At 39.1% G+C, this 22,416-nt stretch overlaps 4 protein-coding genes across 7 annotated transcripts in view; 3 read left to right on the top strand and 1 right to left on the bottom strand.

Moving 5' to 3' along the window:
• Positions 1-262: 262 nt before the first annotated feature.
• Positions 263-2,843, bottom strand: LOC117206171 (E3 ubiquitin-protein ligase RNF185-like). Of its 2 annotated transcripts, none has more exons than XM_033445278.1 (5): positions 2,460-2,843; positions 1,620-1,779; positions 1,376-1,507; positions 1,128-1,297; positions 263-1,046 (listed from the first exon to the last, which is right to left on the bottom strand). In XM_033445278.1, exons 2-5 carry the CDS (start codon positions 1,766-1,768, stop codon positions 949-951), a joined length of 549 nt encoding a protein of 182 aa, XP_033301169.1. In that variant the 5' UTR covers positions 1,769-1,779; positions 2,460-2,843; the 3' UTR covers positions 263-948. The 2 variants fall into 2 exon arrangements, with proteins under 2 accessions (XP_033301169.1, XP_033301171.1); XM_033445280.1 differs by lacking the exon at positions 2,460-2,843 and adding an exon at positions 1,978-2,416.
• A 327-nt stretch (positions 2,844-3,170) lies between these two features.
• On the top strand, positions 3,171-4,030 carry LOC117206172. The gene has a single exon (XM_033445281.1). It carries the CDS (start codon positions 3,532-3,534, stop codon positions 4,021-4,023), a length of 492 nt encoding a protein of 163 aa, XP_033301172.1. The 5' UTR covers positions 3,171-3,531; the 3' UTR covers positions 4,024-4,030.
• Positions 4,031-4,162: 132 nt separating this feature from the next.
• Positions 4,163-6,238, top strand: LOC117206073 (WD repeat-containing protein 78). The gene is made up of 3 exons (XM_033445072.1): positions 4,163-4,169; positions 4,349-4,776; positions 4,859-6,238. Exons 1-3 carry the CDS (start codon positions 4,163-4,165, stop codon positions 6,236-6,238), a joined length of 1,815 nt encoding a protein of 604 aa, XP_033300963.1.
• A 361-nt stretch (positions 6,239-6,599) lies between these two features.
• The window catches only part of LOC117206163, an 83,381-nt gene continuing 67,564 nt past the window's right edge, over positions 6,600-22,416 (top strand). Inside the window, exons 1-2 of one of the 3 annotated variants that reach the window (XM_033445265.1) lie at positions 6,600-7,351; positions 8,903-9,351. The gene's annotated coding sequence lies outside the window, so the exon portion shown is untranslated. Of the gene's footprint in view, positions 7,352-7,830; positions 8,144-8,902; positions 9,352-19,600; positions 19,720-22,416 lie in introns of those variants that run through there. The other 2 variants (XM_033445266.1, XM_033445267.1) reach the window with 2 other exon arrangements.

Genomic DNA, 22,416 nt, shown 5'->3' with positions numbered 1-22,416 from the left:
AGAACGTTAGTTACATTTTTTCACCTCTAATTTATTTTAGCAATAATATATTAAATAAACATGTAAGATAGTTTACAATATTAGATTTTTAAAAAATTACGTATTATATTTAACGAATGACAACGATATTAAATTAAATTAAAAACGCTACACTTTCAAGTCAATCAACTTTCCAGTATCAATATTACTGTATATGGAATGTTGATATCCATTCAGTATAATAATTTGTCACTCATTGAATAAGAATACAAAAAAAGCTTGGCTTCTTTGACTATATGATCATAGTTTTCCGGTTTTGTAATTGTCTTTCCTTCTATTTCCATAACCACAATACAAATAAAAGCAGAAAAATAAATAAGCTAGATTTATAAACTACTAGCATACATACTTTCATTGATAATAATGATATATTACAGTATTATATATTATATAGCGATATATTTATTTTTATTCTGTTTACTTTGCGTTTGTTATTAATCTGTTTAAAAAACTATAGATTATATATACACTATTTATATTAATAATTAGTAAAAACCGTATAGGTCCACTTTGATATAATAAATGTAATCACTAGGTTTTTGTCTTAAACCAATTGTAAATGTTTTGCATAGAGTAGATATATCTTACGTATCTAAAAGTAATATATACATAAATATCATAAGAATAGGTTTCAGAAATCCTAAAAACAAGAAAACTATCTGCTTGAATATACTTATTTATGTACAAATAAAATACATGTGTATATATGTGTATACGTACAAATAAAAGTGTTATTATAGCTCTGACAAAATCCGTTTGTTTATTCAAGCAGGTATAGTTACTGTAATGAGTAACAAACGATTACACAAACGAGGAAAGATCGATGTATTAATAAAAATGTAATGAATCAATTCAGCAAGTGGTGTAGGATTACAAGATACGGAGCAAGTAATATGGTTTAACAAAATGTTACGCCATCAAGAGCCAACAAACAAATATCAAAGCCACCCATAGAAATACTTTCGAAAGGAATTGTTCTTCTTCATACTGCGGTGTTCCTCTAGCAGCTATGTAAAAATACATATTTTAATTCAATTTTATTAGACAGTAATCATACACATAAAGTTAGTTTGTGAAGAACATTTTACCTGCAGTTGGTCGTGTTTCTCCAAAATTAAATGTAGATGTGAAAAATGCAAATGGAAATGTTCCGATACCAAATGACATGTAAGAACCTTCTCCAAACCCAAAACTAGAAAATCCAATATTATTTTCAGGTTCTGTTCTTTGCCCAGCAGGGCGTGGTGGAACATTATTCCTAAAACAATAAAATATAACATTAAATATGTTGTCAAATCGATCATATATAATTATAAGAAACAAAAATATAATATACCTTGGATCTTCTTGTTTCGTATCTCCACGTCCATATAATGGAATGACTTTATCTTTGCTGATCGCAGCTTTGCAGACAGGACACATTTGTCTTGTTGGACGTGTCTCTAACCATTGATGCAGACAAGGCCAACTAAACATACAAATAAGTACATATATAAATGTATGATATGATATCTGTTATTACAAAGATATTGAAACATAAAAGATACTATAAACGTATAATATATTGACAATATCCTTACCAAAATAAATGACCACACATGCTGATAACAGCATTTTTTGCAGTATCAAGACATATATTGCATTCAAAAGTTCGATTATCCTTTTCCTTTTCTTCTGTGGTAGAATCCCATGGTTTGGATGGTCCTGCTTGTTCCCTTGTGGCACTCATATCGAAGAACTCTTAATGGAAATACAATTGATCTTAACAAGAGCTTACAAGATATCAAAATTCAAAAGGTTGTTTATTTAAAATGTAAAAATGCTTCCACGTATAACTTAACAAGTAAAAATTAAAAATTGTATAACATTAATTTGTATTGATATACAACAATATGAAGGAAAACAAGATTTGAACAATATATGTATATTTCTTATCACCTGACACTGACGACACTATCGCATGGAAAGAAAAACAATTTTACGAAATCACTGACATTTTGTATAAACGTAAATGTCAAAAAACTATTTTAAGAAATCAATGACATTCCTCGAAAAAGTAAAATGTTAAAGGTTATGCAGTTCGTATAAATATGAAATTTCCATTTATAGTTATTTTAACATCGTATTTTTCTGAATTCAGTACTGTCTGACGTATTATGTATCCGTGTAATCGGAAGTCATATGTCATATGTCCACGATAGAAACGCAAAAGTCAAGATACAAGAAAAATTAATTGTGTTTAGTATATTCCCTACAGAAAGCAATAAGCTGTCACATATGATACTTGTTGAAAATATTATTTGAATATTGAACAGCGATTAACGTTCACTAGGTGGTGTTTGGCAACCAGAGATCGAAAGCCTGATCAAAATACTAATGGAGTTGTATCTGCCATTGCTGACACAATTCATGTCACTTACTTTAGCCTTTTGACTGCGGAGTCTCCGTCAGCGATATATTCTTCTGCAAACTTAACTCTGCTTCCAAAATGATCTGATATATCACGTTCACCGTAACCGCAATTGCGCAAGTCCTATCAAATGATTTTCATGATTTTTCACGAAGCGGATGTTCGAAACTACACGTAAGAGATTTGTCAGCAATGCGTTTGTATTTATCTATGGTAATGTTATCGCTGACAATTGCTAGTACGAACGGCTTGCGTTTTATTATTTCCAACTGTAACTTCGACTACCGTTACAATTATTCTGCCGTAATCCTAATATGATTATTTAAATCCACTGCTTGATTAACGCCGTAACACAATCGCAAAATCTCTTTTTATCGACTGTACATGTGATACGATTCGATTAACTTCTGAGATACACTAAGAGAGCGCGCGATAGATGCAATTTAAATGAAAAATATTATTACATAAATATATAATAATAAAAAACAATGTGTATTTATAATAAACATTTTTTCATTTTATATTAATTACTTGATTGATGATCCTAATGCCAATGTATCAAATGAAAAGACATATAAGTAAATTAATGAATTTAATCAGTCATTTAATCATACATTAATAGTTTCCATAAATCACATGTAGAAAAATAACAAATTACTCAAAATTCATGTATATTTATTAACATTGTATTATACAATTAAAAGGTAACAATTTTTATAAACAGTCCAAAATATCGACAAAACTGTGTCTAAAATTGATTTCTATTATCACCATGGAATTGAAAACGACTGTACGGTTCAATACGTTCTCCATTGTAACATGACGAAATGGTCTAATAACAAAGTAAAAGCATTCAACATGAAAAATAAAAGGCGTAATTAATGAGACTGGTTCTCAGCATGATATAATGCCAAAGTATACATGGTTTAATTTTCAATACTTCGTAATTATTCTATTTGCTTGTGGATAATTCAGTACAGTTACAGGTATCAACGAAATGAAATCTTTTACCAAGTTTTAGTAAATGTATATACAGACGTGTGATAGAAGGTATAACAACATGAAAACTATTATTTGTCAGAATGAAAGTAAACGAAGTAGGATCTCCACAAATTACCTCGAGGGATCAAAGCAGCAGATTCGAAAGCCCAATTTCGTCGAAGTTTAAGCTCAACGCAGCAGGAAAGACGCGTAAGATCGCGGGCAAAAACCTAACCTCAGTTATTTTACAACAACGTCAGGCACTCCGTGTGATAGAGGATGACGTTGATGTCACTCCAAAATTACTAAGCCATCCAACCTACAGTTCGCTTGACGAGAAACAGATAACTGCATTCGAAACAATCGGATTATCCCAGACCGGCAGTGTCGGTACACTGTCCATCCTTTCCGGTTTAAGCATTGCAGTGAAAGAAAGTTCCTCTATGATCATCAGAACCTCCTCAGTTCCTTCCGGTTCGATGACAACGGATGATATTCTGTTTGAAAGTTTATTATCCACTCAAACAGATGATTTTGATGATGATGATGATGATGAAGATAAAGTTCCTCCTCAATTTTATCTACCTAGGTAATTTTGGGTACGAGTATTATAATTAGATATTATAAAATTTTATGTACATAGTTCAAAAAGGTGTTTTAAAAACATTAAATAGCTAATTTATAATTTATAAAATAAGGTATTTTAAGCATTTTAAGGCTGTTATTAGGATTATGATACGTATTGACTCTTTGGGGACGTATCTATTATTTAAAGATGTTAATAAAAATATACATGAACATGTACATATATGACTTTTATTTGTATAAATAAATTATACACATATCAGATCCACAAAGAATTAATATTAATGTTTTATTATAATTGACATTTTATTATAATTTCACATTAATGAATAGAAATTACATCCTCGACATTTTTTGGCCTATTCAGCGAAGATCCAAATATTCTCTTAATTCGACCCGATACTGTGACGCTCACTTTGAGGGAAACGGAGACGTTCTTCATTTTCGATATACAGCCTCGAACTGCTGACTTACTTACGCCAGATGGTATAGCGGTTAAAGAACAGAACGAGAATTACGAATATAAAACGATAGGACCTGGTTCGAATAGGAAATTAATAGATACCGAAACTCAAACCATGCAAGTGCTTACGAAATCTCGAGGAACACACCTCAGCAGAAGGAGGCGTAAAAATCAAGGTATGTTCGTGAATAATTGGGTGATGTACGACGCTTATGGTGCCCCTGAATTGATGATTGAAAGAAATGGTTTGCTCGTCGTGCATAGAAAGGAATCTTTGCAAGAAATGTTGCAATCAAAGGTTTGAATAGTTTTTAGTATCATAAAAGGCTTATTTTCTTTACAGACACACCAAACAATTAAGTTTAATTTTCTTTTCGTAGGCTTTGAAAGCTAAACTACCAAAATCAAAAATTTACGAGAAGAAGACCTCCGAACAAGAGCAGATATATATATTCCAACATATCAATTTCCGGAATGCCGTACGAGTAATGGAGCGTATAATATCGAACAACATTTTCATTCACGCTCAAAAGCGTTTCACCGGCCTGATTAAACAGGATCCATGTAGCCTTGATTTGGAGTTCACGTACAGTCCAGACCTCCTCTGGATTCACGATTCCGAAGAAACTTCGGGAAGACCAGTATCTTCATTCCGCTGGAATTACGTTAACAGAAGCATTCTAGCCGTAGGATATGGGGCACGAGTTAATTCAGAAATTAAAAATGGCTTGGTGTTACTTTGGTCTGCGAAGAATCCTGGTGTACCGGCTCGTTATTACAGTTTTGACAGTCCGGTGTCAGACCTCGATTGGAGTCGCGAACGGCCGAATTTACTTGCTATCGGTTACTACAACGGCGAAATCAAGGTGATCGACGTAAGCAATCCAGATCTCAATGTCGTACGGCGAAGCGAGAAAGCTACATTTTCGACTTCTCCGCACTGGCAAGTTCAGTGGTGGCCAGGTGACGAGCAATACGAATACCAAGAACAAATTTATACGTGCAATCAGGACGGTTGCGTGTTTTGCTATCGATACGTTGAAGATTTCACTTCGTCGATGATTATGAAGGTTTACAGGATAGAGGGAACGTTGCCGGGTGTCACTAGGACTGTTCAGTGTAACTTTTATAATACATCAATCAGTCGAAGCCCTGGGGCATTGGCACTACGGAAGCATCCTACTTTGGGTACCATTTATTTCGTGGGTACGGACGAAGGTTGTATCTACAAATGCTCCACGAATTATTTATATCAACATATAGACAGCTTTTTAGCGCACGATGGACCAATTTACTCGATGATGTTCTCTCCATTTTGTTCAAAAATCTTCCTAACCTGTGGCGCCGACTGGTGCATTCGAATCTGGGCAGAAGGATTGACAGATCCACTGATTACTATGTCCACAACTATGGCATGCGTTCGATACGCAGCCTGGTCTCCCGTCCATTCCACGATCATAGTAAGCATCGTCAATAACGAGATCTGTATATGGGATATCAGACGAAAGATATACAAACCTGCATCGGTGACAACGTCACCCAATACCAACAGATTTATTATGGTTGATTTTACGGCAAATGGTAACCAACTCGTGGCTGCGGATGTGGAAGGTGTTGTATATGTGTATAATCTTGAGGGAATGCCATTTCCGCCGTACAGTCAGGAACAGGTGCTGGTAGAGTCGATCGAGAAGGCTTTAATCACGAAACCGATACTCCTGAAGAATCTAAAGAAGCTCGGACCGCCATTTTCTCGATAAGAAAGTGAAATCGAATTAAGCTGTTTTAAGCTGGTTATAATATTACTCCTTTATCAATATCATATGAATCTCTTAGAAACGAAACTGACCGGAATCATTTCTTATCGATTTCTCAATTTTATATATTACATAGGTACAAGATTAAACTTCAATTCTTAAACGACATATGATTTGCCTTCGTAAATTTATTTATTGAGACAAAGATGGTATATACAATATAGATTCGAAGGTATATTTAAGAAAGTAGTTTTTGCAACACTGTCACGTTTCTTTGCTTTTCAATTAATGCAGTTGATCAATATGGCTTCTGAACGGTTCGTATATCTAGATTGTCACGTGACATCGTCTCGTAAAACGAGAATTCGGATTACCGCAGTCTGATTTTCAATAACCTGTCGCGATACCACAATCGCTTGCTTATCCCATGGACCTTGACTGTTAGCCAGATCGTTGCAGGGGACATATATGACATTTTAAACTTCTTTATCGACGGTGCAGCCGGAGGCAAAATCCAGCACGTGGGGACCCCTTTCGGTCCCCCGAAGCGAAGCGTGCCCGAAGGGCCTTGCGTGATTCGCGCAAAGCACGGAAAGCAAAGCGACCATTTCGATTCAGGATGGAACTGCGGTGTGCCGGGGCCTACTCTGAGGCCTGGTAGGTAGGCAAGTCGGCACGGATGGCTGGCTGGCTTGCTTGGAGGAGTTGCAGGAGAGTGCCATGGTAGAGGGGCTTCCCTGCCTGCTGCCGCTTGCGGGCACGAACCGCGCTACCGCCGTCAGCAGGCAGTCTTATTACGCCCGCACTCAACTACGCGAACTAAGTACTCTTCTTAGGCCGGCCACACATCGAATAACAATCGCGTGGTCTAGCTTACGCGTGAATTCGGTCCATACATCAAACGGTGTTCGTTCTCCACTGAAAATTTCGGATCTTTTCCATATCTCTTGGCGGACAACATTTTTTGTATGTTCGATCCAGCGGTTCGGTTCCAGCGACGACTCTCATTTTCGAATCGACGAAAACAATTTTGAAATCAGTTAGCGAATCGAGTCGGGAGGTGGCGAGAAACCCTCGAGTTCGATTAATCGGCGAGGACCTGCTGCCCGGTCAGAGGTAACTTTAGAACGTTTCTTTATTCGATTCGTTGTATCGATAAAACGTGTTTCTGCATGGAGGTATTCACCGAGTATTCTTTTTTTTCATCCTTCCTTCTCGAAAGTAATTTTGGCATTTTATCGATACGCGTGTATACTATACTCTTGGTATAGTGTAATTCGATTGACATTCATAAAGTTGCAATCTTTATTGAAATATATATACATATGTAATAGATAAAAGCACATAAATTTATTAATAAAAAAAATTTACTTGAATTTTAGTAAAAAAATGAAATTTAATAAAATTCATGTTATGAATATAGAGCGCAGTTTAGAAATTTGTATGTTCCATCGGATAAAGTGACATTGTCTCCCCCCCGCGCCAAATTGACGAATCAAAATTCGACAGGCACGCTTGACCTGGAATGCCAGTTTTACGCGCAACGTACGAAGGAACGCGTGTGTCGTGAGTTTCGTGTGTAAATAGAAGAGGACAGACGCGTCCTATCCGCCGCCGTGGCTGTGGCGTCGATTAGTTTCATTTTCTTGGTAGTAGAAGCACGTCGCTGTTAACATTGACGGTCATTACGTTGTTTGTCGCGCGCCAAGAATTCGCGTCCGCGCATACCGAACTGTCACGATTACCGCGTGTCACGAATTCATCTTATATTTTGATCGTCCAGAATGTCGTCTTATTTAAGTCCGCAAAACCTACGTAGATAATCAACTGTGCTATGTCGTGAAAGGTGGCTCGGTAATTCGAGGAAGATGAAAACATTGAATCGTGATAGATTCGACAAAAACAATGGTTAGTTTCAAGCCTCCGTGCAAACACATGCTTAATGATCACTTTCGCTGTATATTAAAATCGACTTTAACCCTTCAATTAGATCGTAATATAATATGGGGCACTTCGTTAATTTCTATCTTTATCAATACAAAGAAACAAATTTCAAAATTTACCTTAAAATAAATCTATAATATTTTTTCTTTACTTTTCTTTAGAAATTATACATTTATTTACACGATATCAATATCTTGTTAGTATTCACATTGAGGCGCTAATCAAGGCCCACTTATGAATAATAATTTACCAACCAATAATATCAGTAAACGAGTTACAGGTTGTAGAGTTTTCCTTTATAACTTTATAATTATTTGTTGTGACAATAAAGTAATTTGTAAAAATTTGTACGTGAAAAAATTTCAGTTTTCTTAATTATCTAATTTGTTATTCTTGTTCAAGGGTATTTATTGATACCGGTAATTTGTAACTTGAAACTTGTAAAATTTCACTAATAACCTTATATTAGTCGAATTAGTCTAAGAGGGTCCTAGCATAGTACGTCAGATTTCTGAATGAATGAATATCAGAAAAATATCACTAATAACTAATATCTATCTTTTCCATTACTACTACTTATATTATAGGATAAATAAAAAGTGGCACTCGTTGATACCTACGGAAATTGGAAGGTTAAACGTCACTGGTAGTCGATTAAAATTAATCGATATCATTAATCGATATCATGGTTCTGATTCGTTGTCGACTATACATATGTGACAGGTCGCCGCGGCGAATCGAATGTGCATTATTTTGCTACTCTCGATCGTTGACGTGCACGGAGATGTGGTGGTCAGTGTGAAGACTGCTTAATAGCGAGGAACATGTGCAACCACGGAATAGTGGCGAAGCTGATGTTGCCGGGGCACGAGCTACACTGTGACCACTCTGTTCTCGACGAACCCTGACCGATTCCGCCAGTTCGTTTCACCAGCTGACTGGGACTGAAAACACGCTGCGGTGAACGCGTACGTTTGAATATTCGTACGGTCGAATTCGTGAGACGCGCGCGTTCGGAGAACTCGGTAAAAGTGTCGCCTTGAGTTAACGCGTATGGTGTATAGACCGAGTTTCTTTAAGAAGAAGCGGTGTGTTCACAAAATTATACGTTTTCACGTACATTCGGTACGCTATGAACATCAACGTTCCTGGATGTAACGGGTGGTTCGCAAGTAAGTGTCCAAATATTTTTTTATGTTATACTTGTAATCTTTCGCCGCCATTTTTTCTCGACCAACAGCAGCGCCTTTTTTGAATGCAATAAGCGTACATGTACATATATCTGTAATCGGTGGATTTTCTTCTGAGGTAATATACGAATCAATTATATATAAATGTGATCGCTTTTCAAACGAAAACTCGTAGTTCGTTCATCATATTTGATTAGCTTTTTCGAATATTTCAACGACGGGTTCGACGAAAAGCAAACATTAGCGTTCGAGGTAGAGGGTGATGTAACTGGACACTCGCAACTTGTCGCGACACGAGCCATATATGTGCAGCAATTTACGTTTGATGCATTGTTTTGATAATTAAACAAACCTAGCAACGTAATTTCATTTATCCGAATAGATCTTTTCTCTCTTAAAATCATTCTTTCTACTAGTCGTAAAGGTAACATATCTAATATGTTAGAGTTAAATAACAATAATGTTACTTAATCGAGATTTAAAAATCGCGCCATATTCCTGCGCACATCGGTTCAAAGGTTAGCATTGTACTTCGATCGTGGTTGTCTCAAGCGTTTAATTAAAATTTTTCTGCCCTGCTAACGAGTTTTTGTCACTTTAATATACGAAACTTATCTCCTCTACGTTCGCGCTCGTTTAATCCAATTGAAATTTCCAATTATACGTTTTAAGGAACATTAACGAGACAGGAAAGTGTAAGAAAGACCTATCGTGGTTGACAAAAATATTTAAACACTTATACAGAAAACTTCTATGTAGTAGTTAAGCAGTATGACCACGATAGTCGTGTTTCACTATATTACTAGTGAAATTTCAAAATGTATATGTGTATACATAAAAATTTTCTACGATAAGTGTTGAAATATTTTCATGAGGCATTGTGTACTACCTCGACATGTGAAAATGTGGCACGTTCCTCGTCGTAAAATGTTTTCGTGCGCCTAATTTTGATCGCGGATCAGTCTCGACCAGAGCTTCGCAGATCGACCGTAATGTATATAATATACTTATTTTCTGTTGCTCACGTATCACCATCGTTTCCTACCCTCTTAAACATTTATCTGTAATGGATCCTTGCCTATTGGACTAATCGTGACCATGCATCACGTTCCTCTATCTTCATCTAATTCTTCATCGCTCGATGCAACGGTGCAACCTGCATGCCGCGTAACCGCATTCTTTCTTGGCCGTTTCTGGATACCCTGGCCACGTGGATTTTCAAGCATATCTCTCTTTTTCCCTCTCCGCCCTGCCTGGATACAAATTTCAGCAGCGGAGGGGATCCATGTCTGGGGAAAGTTCTGGAGACTTTGGGTCACGCCATGTTGGTCATTTGGTCGAGTGTCGCTTGGTCGGGTGGATAAAGAGCGTGTTCTCAAAATCGATTTTCAGAGAGAAACGGTCAATTTATGCGATTGGAAAGTGCAGGTTTTGCGAAAAGTCATTTTTAATATATTTTCCCTCTTTTGCTTTTGAAACAAACGAAATACCGTAGAATTTGTTAGAATTTTCCAATAAATACAGCGGGTAGATATGCATATATCTATAACCAACAATGTGTATAGATAAATTAGAGGGAAGATGAGTTAATCCGTCACTGGGATTGCAGATCTCTTGTATATTTACTTTTTCATTTAAACAGAAATTAATTTGTCTTTACTATCGTTTAATTCCGTGGTCACAAGATTCATAGGAACGTAATACATAAATTCAAATTCTTTTATTTTGAAGTTCAGTATGCTATATAGAAACCGTCAAGATAAATAATTGGTTATAGCGAACAGAATTTCTCGCGATACTCGGCATCGATATATATTGAACGATGATAACGATTACTAACGATCTTCTTCTCGGGTTCACGGAATGGGAACTCCACGGAATTATTCATGAATATAATTCATTTCGTTATCGGATTTATCGTCTGCGGAGGGGGGGATTTCTTTCTTTTTTTATCCGACTGAAAGTGTGAAGAAACTCTTTTCGCCGGGCTTATTTAGCCGTTTCAGGTATCGGCGTCGACTACATGACACCGAACAGATGAAGAAAAACAAGATCTGAAGAAAATGCGTGGGTTTCGTTATCAACGTTGGTAATTTATGCACGCGCGACTAGTAGATTCCTGTTCTTAACCGAGTAATGTACCGAGTCATATATCATCTCCTGTACGTGATCGGAACTGAATAATCAATTAATAAGCAGAATAAATGATTGCTCCATCAGGAAACGGACGTACATATATCTTGCTTGTCGCGTTCGAGATTATTGTTCCTAAAAATTAAAATTCCATCTTCTAAAAAATTCTACCTCCTACTCTTTCGATAGAATGCCTCGCGTCGTGTTACCCATTCCCTTTTCCTTCTTTCGTATGTTTCGCGTGTTATAGAAGGAAAATTAGTTTCTGTCATTTAGAGCAATTACAACGATAGGAGATAATTATAGGTATAGGTATAAAAGGATTACAACATCGTGAAACAAGAAGAAGAAATAAGAAGAATTGGCTCGCTTACATTATATTAACTTTCTTTAGGCAAACACGTGTTTTTACAATATGTAGACAGATCGAATTATTTATATCCAATCGTAGAGAAAAATTGTACATTTATTATAGGCAATTATAAGGAAAAGTCTTCTTCCATATCTTAAAAAAAGTCCAGTATTGAAACAATTAAGCAATCGAGCAATTTTCGTTAATACCTAACCCAGTATTGAACGAAGTCCACTGCTAGTTCTCATAGAATAATGTTTTATTTACGATGCAAAATTTACTGTATTTTTACAAGACGTAAAAACGTTATGGCAACGTATAAGATTATCTGATTATAAAACTTAATTGATCACGAAGCTAAAGGGACGATACTTCAAAAAGTAATAAGATATTCAACATTTCGTAAATTTGTTCTTCGGTGAGAATCCTTCTGGCGGTTTTCTAGCGTAGGAGTGTAAGAGTGTAGGAGGGTTGTGGCTAATACAAAATCCATTTAATTTCCGTCAAGTGCTCGGAGCGACAGGTTACTGTTCACAGCTGGCGAAACTAACGAGCAAAAGTCGAACTGGATCGAAGGCCGCGATCATTTACATACAATTTGACGCGCAGCGTGGAACCCGCGATGGAATAAAAGGGAACAGGGTACAAGTTGAACAGAAAATAACCCACGGACGTAATATAGAAGCGATAATGCGCAGTCACGTTGTGAACTAAAGACGCGCCAGCTGAACCGTTGATCTGCTCGCGTGGGTGTAACGAGTGGTATAATGCGCGGAAAATTACCGTCAGGCTCTAGACCCCCGTCGAAATCACCACCTTGAGATACATACCGTCGATCCATTAAGTGTAGCTTCGCGAAAAAATCGCATTCTATATTATTGCCGGATGTTCTTGAAAATCTTTCAGCTAGTCGGATCTTATCGGAAGTAATGATAGACATTGTATTGTGTTATACGCTATATCGGAAAGATTGGTTAAACAATTGCTGGAGAATGATTTCTTTATCGGCATAAAGACTTTGTATTTAATTTTTGAGTTATCCGTAGAAAGGTTGTACTGAACAAGCGGTGAAAAAATTCGTTTGCTGTAATTTTATACATTTTATATAGATACATGAAGTTGATTTGTCGCACGCTGATCAAATTTTAAAGAAACTGGAATCGTCAGAATCCTCAGGAATATAAGTTGCAAAGCGTTTTCGTAAATAAAAATACGCCAGTTATGTCGAACTATATTATCGTTCCAAAGTTTAGGATCTCTGGTATAGAAAATAAAAGTTAGAAAGAAGGACAATTCGGTCAATTGCTATTTATACCCGCATTAATTTCGAATTAATAATGAAATTGGTAAATCGGTCGGTATATTTTTTGGCCAGAGATGCAGATATTTTGGAAATTTTCTCCTTTGTCTTACTCTTCGTACAATTGACATCCAAAAAACTCTTTGAAACACCTTGTATACTAAAGAACGCTATCACCGAACGAATTAGATAAAGTCTTTTAGTGCAGGTTGCAGATCTGGAGAACATGAAGATTCAACGGTGAACAAGAAAATGTAAGATAGGGTGTTTTTTTTCGGCAGGTCGAGTTACACGGGTTGATATTGAAATCTGGCGTGTAACGGAGCGCGAAGTTGAGGGGAAGTCTGGTAAACACGGCCGATAATAAAGGAACTTGTTTAAATCCAGCGTGTACCGTAATAGACGAGATTAAGGCATGGAAAAAGAAGAAAAGGAAGGCGGTGCACGCGTTACGTGAAAGCCGCAACGTCGGCTTATATCGTATAAATAAGACGATAACGCCGCGTTTCTCGCCACTACGTGCTAAAGATGTGCTAGATCGACGACCCGCGGACAACCCGTGGGCGTTCGAACGACCCCGATATCGCCGCCAACTTTTACCCTATTATCCTCAACAGGTATTCGGGCGTGTCTGCCTTAATAATTAAAAAAATCACTAAAGAAAGGCCAATTTTTTGCCGATTAGAGAAACTTGATAATTATCTTTAAGCTGGATTTCATTGTTGAAAATCTGAATTTCTCTATGTATCAATCTCTGCTATATTTTTGGATTATTTCAATTTTTCGTCAATGCGTAACACTTTCATGTAACCATTATCTCAAGTAGCATAGTATCAAAAATGTTGTACTTTGAAATATTAATTTTCACCTTAAGCTTTATTTATTAAATATATATTAGCGTCTTACGAGTCGACCAACAGTTGGCATTAATTTCTGCGCACGTAATAAAACGTGTATAAAACGACTGTCGGTTGGATGTATTCGAGCGACGTAGGTGGCACGTTGGGAGCAATAACACGAGAAAACGCGAGAAGAGCTTTAGGAGAGGCAAGAAGTCGGCCAGCGCAAGAAAGGAGTCGTACGATAACGCTGCATACATCTGCGCGTCGTGTCAGGACGAGATGAACCGTGCGATTAAAGATAAATGAACACGCGGGCCTTGCCACTTATTCGATCTCTCTATACCACCGTTTAACCGTGCAATTTCTAATCCTGTAAAATAATCGACTTAAACATTTGTTCAACATTTCAGAAACATTTAACGAATTACACGTAAAAATGACATATAACAGAGAAAGGAAGGGAATTAATGTCAGATTAGAAGATATAATTAAACAAATAATAGAAAATGCATGTAGTTGCGCACGCAGGATCATTGATCACTTTCAAGTGACCTTTTCCACGAACAAGTACAATCATCGATTTCTCGTTAGATCTCCGTAAGATTAACCAAAGGTACGAATACTTTAAATAGCAGAACCGAGGCTAAGAAAGTTCACGATTCATGCGGTGTTACGTTCTATAATTATCGCGAGAGACAACTTTTTGCATATATTGATCCTTTTCCCTGCGTTTCCAAGATCGTAGATCGTTGGTCCATAATCAAAAAAAAAAAAAAAAAAAAAAAAAGAAAAAAGAGAAGAAATGCAACGAAAGACAATTTTCCCATGTACAGATTGTAAATCGATCCTCCAATAAATATTAAATCAACGAATAAATAAAAGGGAAAAAGGAGGAAACAAGAAGAAATACAGAAGAGGTATACGTGCTGCCAGCACGTAGGACAGAATTGATCGCGAGCTGGTTGCACACCGGAACAGGGAGTAAGACATTTTTAAGAGGCCAGTCAGCAGAGGCACTGCTTTACATACCCCTAAATTCCGGCGGTGCGTGTACGTACAAGCGAACATTTACGCGGAACAAGGTGCACGAGAAGTGAGATATTGTTTAAAAGTCGGCTGCCGAGTGTAGGTGGATGGTCGCCAGATAAAAGCAGTAAGTCATCAGCTGGGTCAGGATTTATGGGCGAGGTATTACCGGTGTTCACAGATCCAACGATACCGGCCACGAACTTTCACCGTACGGTTAGAGGACTCGCGAGTCGACAGTCGAGTTCAAAGTTCACGATACGACGACGACGACTACGAGGGGCGAGCAAGAGAACAGAATCTCTCTCACAGACGGAGACGTAGGCCTTGTGCCTGTCTCCTTGAAGTAAAACGAAATTCCCTTAACCGCAATGGACTAGAGATGATATCTGATTTTTCATCGCGACACCGAATAAGACGTTGTTAATGTAATAGACGGTCGTTTCGTTCGGCTTAGCGACGGGAATCTGGGACGTAGCGTAGCAGGATTCCGAGGATCAGATTGGAAACCCGTTTTAAGGATTCAGAAGTCGAGTCGTGACCGAGACATTAGCAAAATTACTTGGCTCTACCCGGGTTCGATTCCGGCTGCTGCCGCTATCTAGATAGCATTTCCGAGGGAAACCGAGGGGCTATCTTGCCTCTTAATTTCCAGTGTCCGCCACGTGTTATTTAATGTTACGGGACCGCTGATCCGGAGCTGAGAAGTGACGAATGGAAACACCGGATAATCGCGTCTCTCGCGCCTCGATGATATCAAGCGTAGGACGACCACGCGGTGGGAATTATGATAATTCCACGAACGTTACGTCTCTTGGCGCTTTCTGCGTTACGAAAACTCTTCTCGTTAAAATCCTTTGAGAAGTTTGTGGTCTTGAAAGCATAGATTTAGAGTTGGACGCGAAACGAACGAGGACGTAAGGGAGTTGAACGCGAAACAAACGAGGACGTAAGGGAGTTGAACGAAGTTCCGTGACTGGGGTATTAGGGAGATCGTTGAGGCTCACGCGCAAGGAGTTTAAAAGGGAGTCTAATCCCCGATGTAGAACGACTCGGGCAGGTCTACACGTTCTGGCTTCCCGTCCCTGCTATCTCAACTGGCGTGCGTCCTGTCTGCGTACTCGGCATTATTTCTTTGCTCGAGTCTCGCACCTTCTTATCGTGCTTCGTCGACTACTGGACTTTGAATCTGTAATACCAGACAGCGGAGGGAAGAAAGGGAAGAAGAAGACGGAAAGATCCAGTTGCAAATTTATTACAAACGAACTGTGCACGACGTCAAGACTGTCTAGAACGTTTTTAAAACGATGGAAGAAATGTCTGATTCGAGATGTTCGGGAAAATTAAATCTCCCGGGGATGCTAATAAACGCGAATCAGCGGGATTCGAACGATCTACCGGGTGATCGTCCACGATTTTAAAATTCTTCGAAGACTAAAATCAAAGGAAATCGCATATTAGATCGATTAGAGAACTTTTTGTCGTTTTTGTTCTTTGAAAAGAACCAATTTTGTTCTTGTCGTTTGAAAAGAAAAGAACCGATGGTTTCAACATACTGATTAATCTTCAACGTGATGTAAATTGTTACTTATAATTATCTTCCATCTATCTGCCATACTAACTGAAATCTCTACTAGTTGGTCTTCAACACAATATTCATTGTTACTTAGGATCGTCTTCCATCTATATGGCAATTCATTTATTTCGTCATCTAACAGAAAATTCTATTGTCGGTCTTCGACACAATGTACATTGTTACTATGGTCTTCCATTTATGTGGTAATTCATTTATTTCGCAGTTGCTGAACTTTTCATTTTTCTTATTAAAATATTCCTGCAGTGCCTGTGTAATCCGACTCTCAGTATCAAACACTCTTCCCGTTAGAAAGTTTTATGAAGATCAAGAAAAGATCAAGAAATATCTTTTGTCTCAGCCGTTTCCTGTTTCCTGCTTTATTATGCAACAATTTCGTAATCAAATGTTCAATAGCGTTTCGTTTCTTCAATAATATTACACCACGTTTCTATATCTTGTATCTTGTCAATAAAAACATAAATTTTAATTATCGTAAAAATATATTCTACGCAATTTTCTAATGAAGTATATAAGCAAATTGTATCGGTAGAACGTTCCAATCAGTCCAATAACCTGATACGTATTTTATTTTGCGCGTTAATATCAACGGCAGCAAATCGAAAATTTATTTATCATAAATAGTTTCACAGCACCGAACCAGTCTGCAAGTAGATCTAGTTCACTCGGTAACACATATACAAGATCTGATCTGAAAGGCATAAAATTCCATTGATACAGAGTTACGGTTCAAGTTGAAGGATACTAGAGGATGTAAACGCTAAATCGAACGCAGCTTAGACGTTTTGTTTCGGATGGAACGGTTCAGCAATTAGTATTCAGTTTGCTCGGGACACCCAGTGTAACCGAGTATATATAAGATACCGGCTTCTCCAAGTAAACTTGTTTATCAAGTTATACACGCGGCACCGCGGCTGGCGAACCGGAGAATCTCGCGGACGACCGGTGTAGGATGAGAGAAAGGCGATTCTATGATGCGTGTTTCTTATTCCTTTTCGCGTGCGATGGCAACTATGATTTCGAATTCGAGTCGCAGAACTTCATCGACGATGGAGGACGAGGATATATGGGAATATAAATCGTTCGTGGTTAGTAAGTGACAAAGCCGATACGATTTAGAAATGGCAGCTACCCGGTATAGGTTAGCCATTTACTTTAATGCCATCGATTTTCGGGCATTTACAGTTAGTAGGTTTTTTTGGCGACCGGCTTTCACCTTGACGTTCCCCATGATCCGCCCGTTCTCTGAGTCACTCACGAAATTCTTGTCAGAGGTTCAATTTACGTTACGAGCTCTTACCGAGAAGTTATCAACATAATCATAAGATAAACGTCCCTCATAAAATTAAAAAACTCGCACTCCGCGCGCGGCCTCCCGCCGCATCTCTCTTTTTGCCCCGGTTCCACGCTACCTTTCAAATCCCTGGACCCCATCGGCTCGCCGTTGAAACACCAACTATATATATGAAAATCAAGCTTACCGAGGAAGATAAAACGACCAAGAGGATAATCGACGTTGCTCGATCGCGGATGAAAACCATGAAAGACCGCGCGCGATTTACGCTACGACGGTCCGTCGTCGTATACTTGTGACGAAGTGGAGAAGAAAATCGAACGAATTGGTAGCGACACGCCACGTTAACGTCCATTTGACCCGCGTCTACCTTCGAACATCGTCGTTATAGCGTATAGAACCGAAGGACATCGGAGGTTACATCGAAATCACCCAAGGAATACTCTTCGGTGGTGGTTTTCTCTGCTCTTCGCGCCATCCACCGAGTTTCTTACTTTCATCCGGCTGGCGCGTGGAAAAAAAGTCGGTTCGAAGCGTGGAGAAGCAGAAGAAGAAGGGCGAGAGACGGGAAAAGAGTTGTAGAGAAGAGAGGCGGGGAGGAGAGGCGAGCAGAGGGCTACTAAAAGTCGACCGGTTGGGGAAATAAGAAGAAGAGGAGCCGAACCAGAGACGAGGCACACAAGGAGAAGAAGAACTCTCTCGCGAGGATCTCGAGTACCGACCGGGACGACCTTACGGAGTAGGACGACCGCGACAACGACAGAGACAAAGAGTCGAATGTTAATGAGGGAGATCGACCGGAGCTAAGGCCCCGGAGAACGAACCTACGAGGAATCATCCGCGGGGATCCGCTTCGTTTCGTCGCGCGCTCTTGCACCGCGGTCAGACCGTCGTTGCCAGATCTTGACTGGCGCCTTCTCCTCTTCTTTCGTATCGTTCATTTCAGAACGCGATCCCATTGCCTGACTCATGCGTGGCTTCTTGATTTTTGTTGCTAGCCTTGGTATCTTCGCCACGAGAAACTCTTTGGCTCTGCTCTCTGTTCGTAGAGGAGAAGGTGGTTGATGTTACGTAGGACGTAGGAGATCGTCGGTGTGTCTGTCTCGAAATGAATATTTGTACTCTCGTTCGTATGTAATCAGGGCATTTACGAAAAATTTACAACTACAATTACAATTAAAATAAAAAATTAAAAAAATACAAAATAACAAATACAATTAATAGATAAGTATAATATTAAAGTGAATAACGCGATGATTGATAATTGGTAAAAGCAACGATTGAGAAACCTAATGGACATAGAGAAGAAATTTAATATCGTTACGTATAAGGATGAAATGTTCGCTGTAATCGAACGTACGAATTTTCTTTCAATAATTTCTTAATAGTCGTTCAAGTGCCATAATTACCTGTGTAAATTAATTATCAAACAGTAATCGTTTATTTACGCTTAATATACAAACTAAAGGTATCAAATTATCTATACGATGACATAACGAGATTTGTACGACGCTATTCGCTGGAGGAATCGATCATAAACGACCAATTGATTTTCCACTTCCACGCGGCGCGTCGCTTGGCTTAAGTAGAATAAGACAACAAGGGTTAGACATCCGAGACCGTGCAGCATCTCGGTTTTTCAGTGTGCTTCCGAGTTCTCTCTCACAGTGGTCGGTGTGTATTGTCCGTGAAACTTGAACGTAGCCGAGGCAACGTTTTGTGTTCTTGCTTCGTGGTTGGTCCGCGTTTAGCACGTGTACTCCGTGGCGGAGAGTCCGTGGAGTTCGGTGGACAGAGAAAAGGAGGAAGGTGAGTGGAAGCAACAACATCGTGGTTAGACGAAGCAGGGTGGACGAAGGGTGAGGTGATGGGGGTCGTGAATGCCGGCAGCATTCGTGATGACGTGAGCGTGACTCGCTTCCTCTTTCTCTCTTTCTGCTTTCTTTTTCCAAACGAGAAAGCCTAAACGTACGCAACCTCCGGTCCATTGACACGTCCTGTCCGTTCCTTCCTTAGGGATCACACGTGATTCAGTTTCAATGTACCTCATTTTTTTTAATTCTTTAATTTCCAAATGTCCCGCAACGACGAATTCATAAAAGCAATTTATCGAGTTAGTTGTTCTGCTCTTTAAAGATAAAATCGTGATAACTCTATACTTGAATATCGTTCGTCTCTAACGGAAATTCGTCAAGCTCCAGTTCACCAAAGTATCTTTGGCCAAACTTGCAGGAACAAAAATTCTCAATCGTCAAACTAACAATAGTCAATTGATCAGCAGCCGAAATAAGGAGAATTCTCGAGATCGTGGTACCAGCGAATCAGTCTTTCGCAGCGATGCTTTTTCGCATGCAAATGCAGAGGCTGGTTGCGGGGGAGGAAAGAGAGAGAGAGAGAGAGTACTCTTCCCTTTCTTGAGCGCGCGAATCCGGTTCTTTGTTACGCGGACGAGGCCAGAGCTCTCTTGCTCGGTTTGATTGACTCGGTGTCCTCTGGCTGGTGGTCCTAATGAGATGCGACGCTCGAACTTGAAAATCTTGCCGACAATTAGCGAGATTGTTCTCCCCACTCTCCATCGGAGGAGCGGACGTTCGGCCAACGCGTTCTTCGATCGTCCTGTACTCGGCTTAATACCATATGCACACACGTGCCACGCGACCGTGCATTGACTCCGAAACGGCCTCTGATTCTAGAATATAATGCCTCCCCTTTCGTCCCGCCATTCTGCGGACGTGCTTCGAGGATGGCCACGTATCGCGGACAGAGAAACGCCCGATAGAATCTTCATCGTTGCTCGACTCTTCGAACTTTCCACTCCAATATTTATTTCCTTCGTCTGTTCTACGAAGTAACCGTGGTTAGGACAGTTCTTCGGAGAAAACTTGACGGCCAAAAAGAATTACAAGTGCGTAGGGAATTTTGTCAGACCACTTCCGGGAAGGTGAAAGGGATGGAAGAGTGACACGAAAGTAAAATTATAGTATAGCGTATTAAAAATAATTCATGACGCGACACAAGGCAAATTAAACCAGGATCGAAGAGCGTCACTTAAGAAATATTCTCAGATGCTTTTTTCTTCTTAGTTTTCTTTTCTCGATATACACCGCTGACAGTAAGTAACAGGACACCTACTGATATTTAGTACGAATCAAATACTTCTCACTAAGAAATATTGAACGTAACGGATGCCCTAATATTTATGGCTGGCGACGTACGTACATTGAGATCCACGTCGTCAGATAATCCACGGATCCGAGAAAATATCTACGAAAGAATTTACAACCCACTGAAAGTATAGTAAAACCAACGAGCCAATTGCCTGGATAAAACTCCTCTTACGGGCCTCTGACTTTTCTTTTTTCCATTCGTCGTTCGACTCTCCTCGTGCTCGTCCGATCAATTTATCCGCGTCGAGCTCGCTAAGCGATTTCAAGAGACGCTGCAACGTTTCCGCCCGTTAATCAGCGATTTATGCAAAGAATATCGAGCCGCGAGTCGCGAATAAAAACCAGCCGAATAAATTATCGAATTTCGTAAAAGGTAGTAAGAAACTAAGTACTTTGTCCGCTGCTGAACGTCGGTTAACAACTTTCGGCTTGCTATTTCTTTTACCGAAATAACTTTGTCGCAACGAATTATTGTTTCCTGGATAGAATCTCGCATTTCAATTACTACCCTTGGCTAACTATGACACTGAACTATACTTCTGAGTACTAAAGATAGAGACATATTTAATACATCGTTCATCTTATTAGCATCGTAGCAACGGTTGTTCACCTCGTTGTTCTTTTAAATCTATGATATATTATAGCTTCGTACATAAAACACCGAACGAAAATTTGTTTAAATTTTCCAATAGATGTAATCGTGTCCTATGATGGATGGTACTTACGATCGACAATATGTATATACCTGTTGAGGCGTTCTAGAATCAACTCTGCAGGCTGGTCGATTACAAGATCACGCGTATCGAGAAACGAAGGCGAAGCCACCGGCATCAATCTCGAAGATTCCACCGGTTGATTATAGTACAGGCGAGTTTTCTCTTTGGCTAAACTTCCTGTCGCCATCTCTGTCGGTAGTAAGCCTGGCATACGTATTTTTATGGAAATGTCATGATCGTAGATTGGCGTACCGTACGTAAATGCTGTGCTTTTTCATGCATACATTTTACTGGAGAGTTGCTCGCGTGGCTTTAGCCTGATGTGGGCCATCCCGAAGTGGTCCGACCTGTATAATCACTGGCGAATTAACGTCCTAAAAAATCAAGGCCATCGTTGACACAACGACTCGCGCCACGCTTTCTGGGTGTCCTCGATCGAAAAGATCGAACAGACTAATCCATTCAAGGGATCGGAATCGTTTGAGCGAAGCCGGATGTATCGTCCATCATCGCGCACATGCGATTAGCCTTAATAGCCATTATTAAAGGCACATTCGCACATTAGAAAGCTGGTTACCCCGGTGAGCATCGATTATGACACTGTGGTAATAAAAGACAATAGC

This window comes from Bombus bifarius, unplaced genomic scaffold (assembly GCF_011952205.1).
Source record: "Bombus bifarius isolate JDL3187 unplaced genomic scaffold, Bbif_JDL3187 scf7180000007996, whole genome shotgun sequence".
Taxonomy (NCBI): Eukaryota; Metazoa; Arthropoda; class Insecta; order Hymenoptera; family Apidae; genus Bombus; species Bombus bifarius.
The sequence above is the reverse complement of the archived record's forward strand: the minus strand, read 5'-3'. Positions and strand labels throughout refer to the sequence as shown.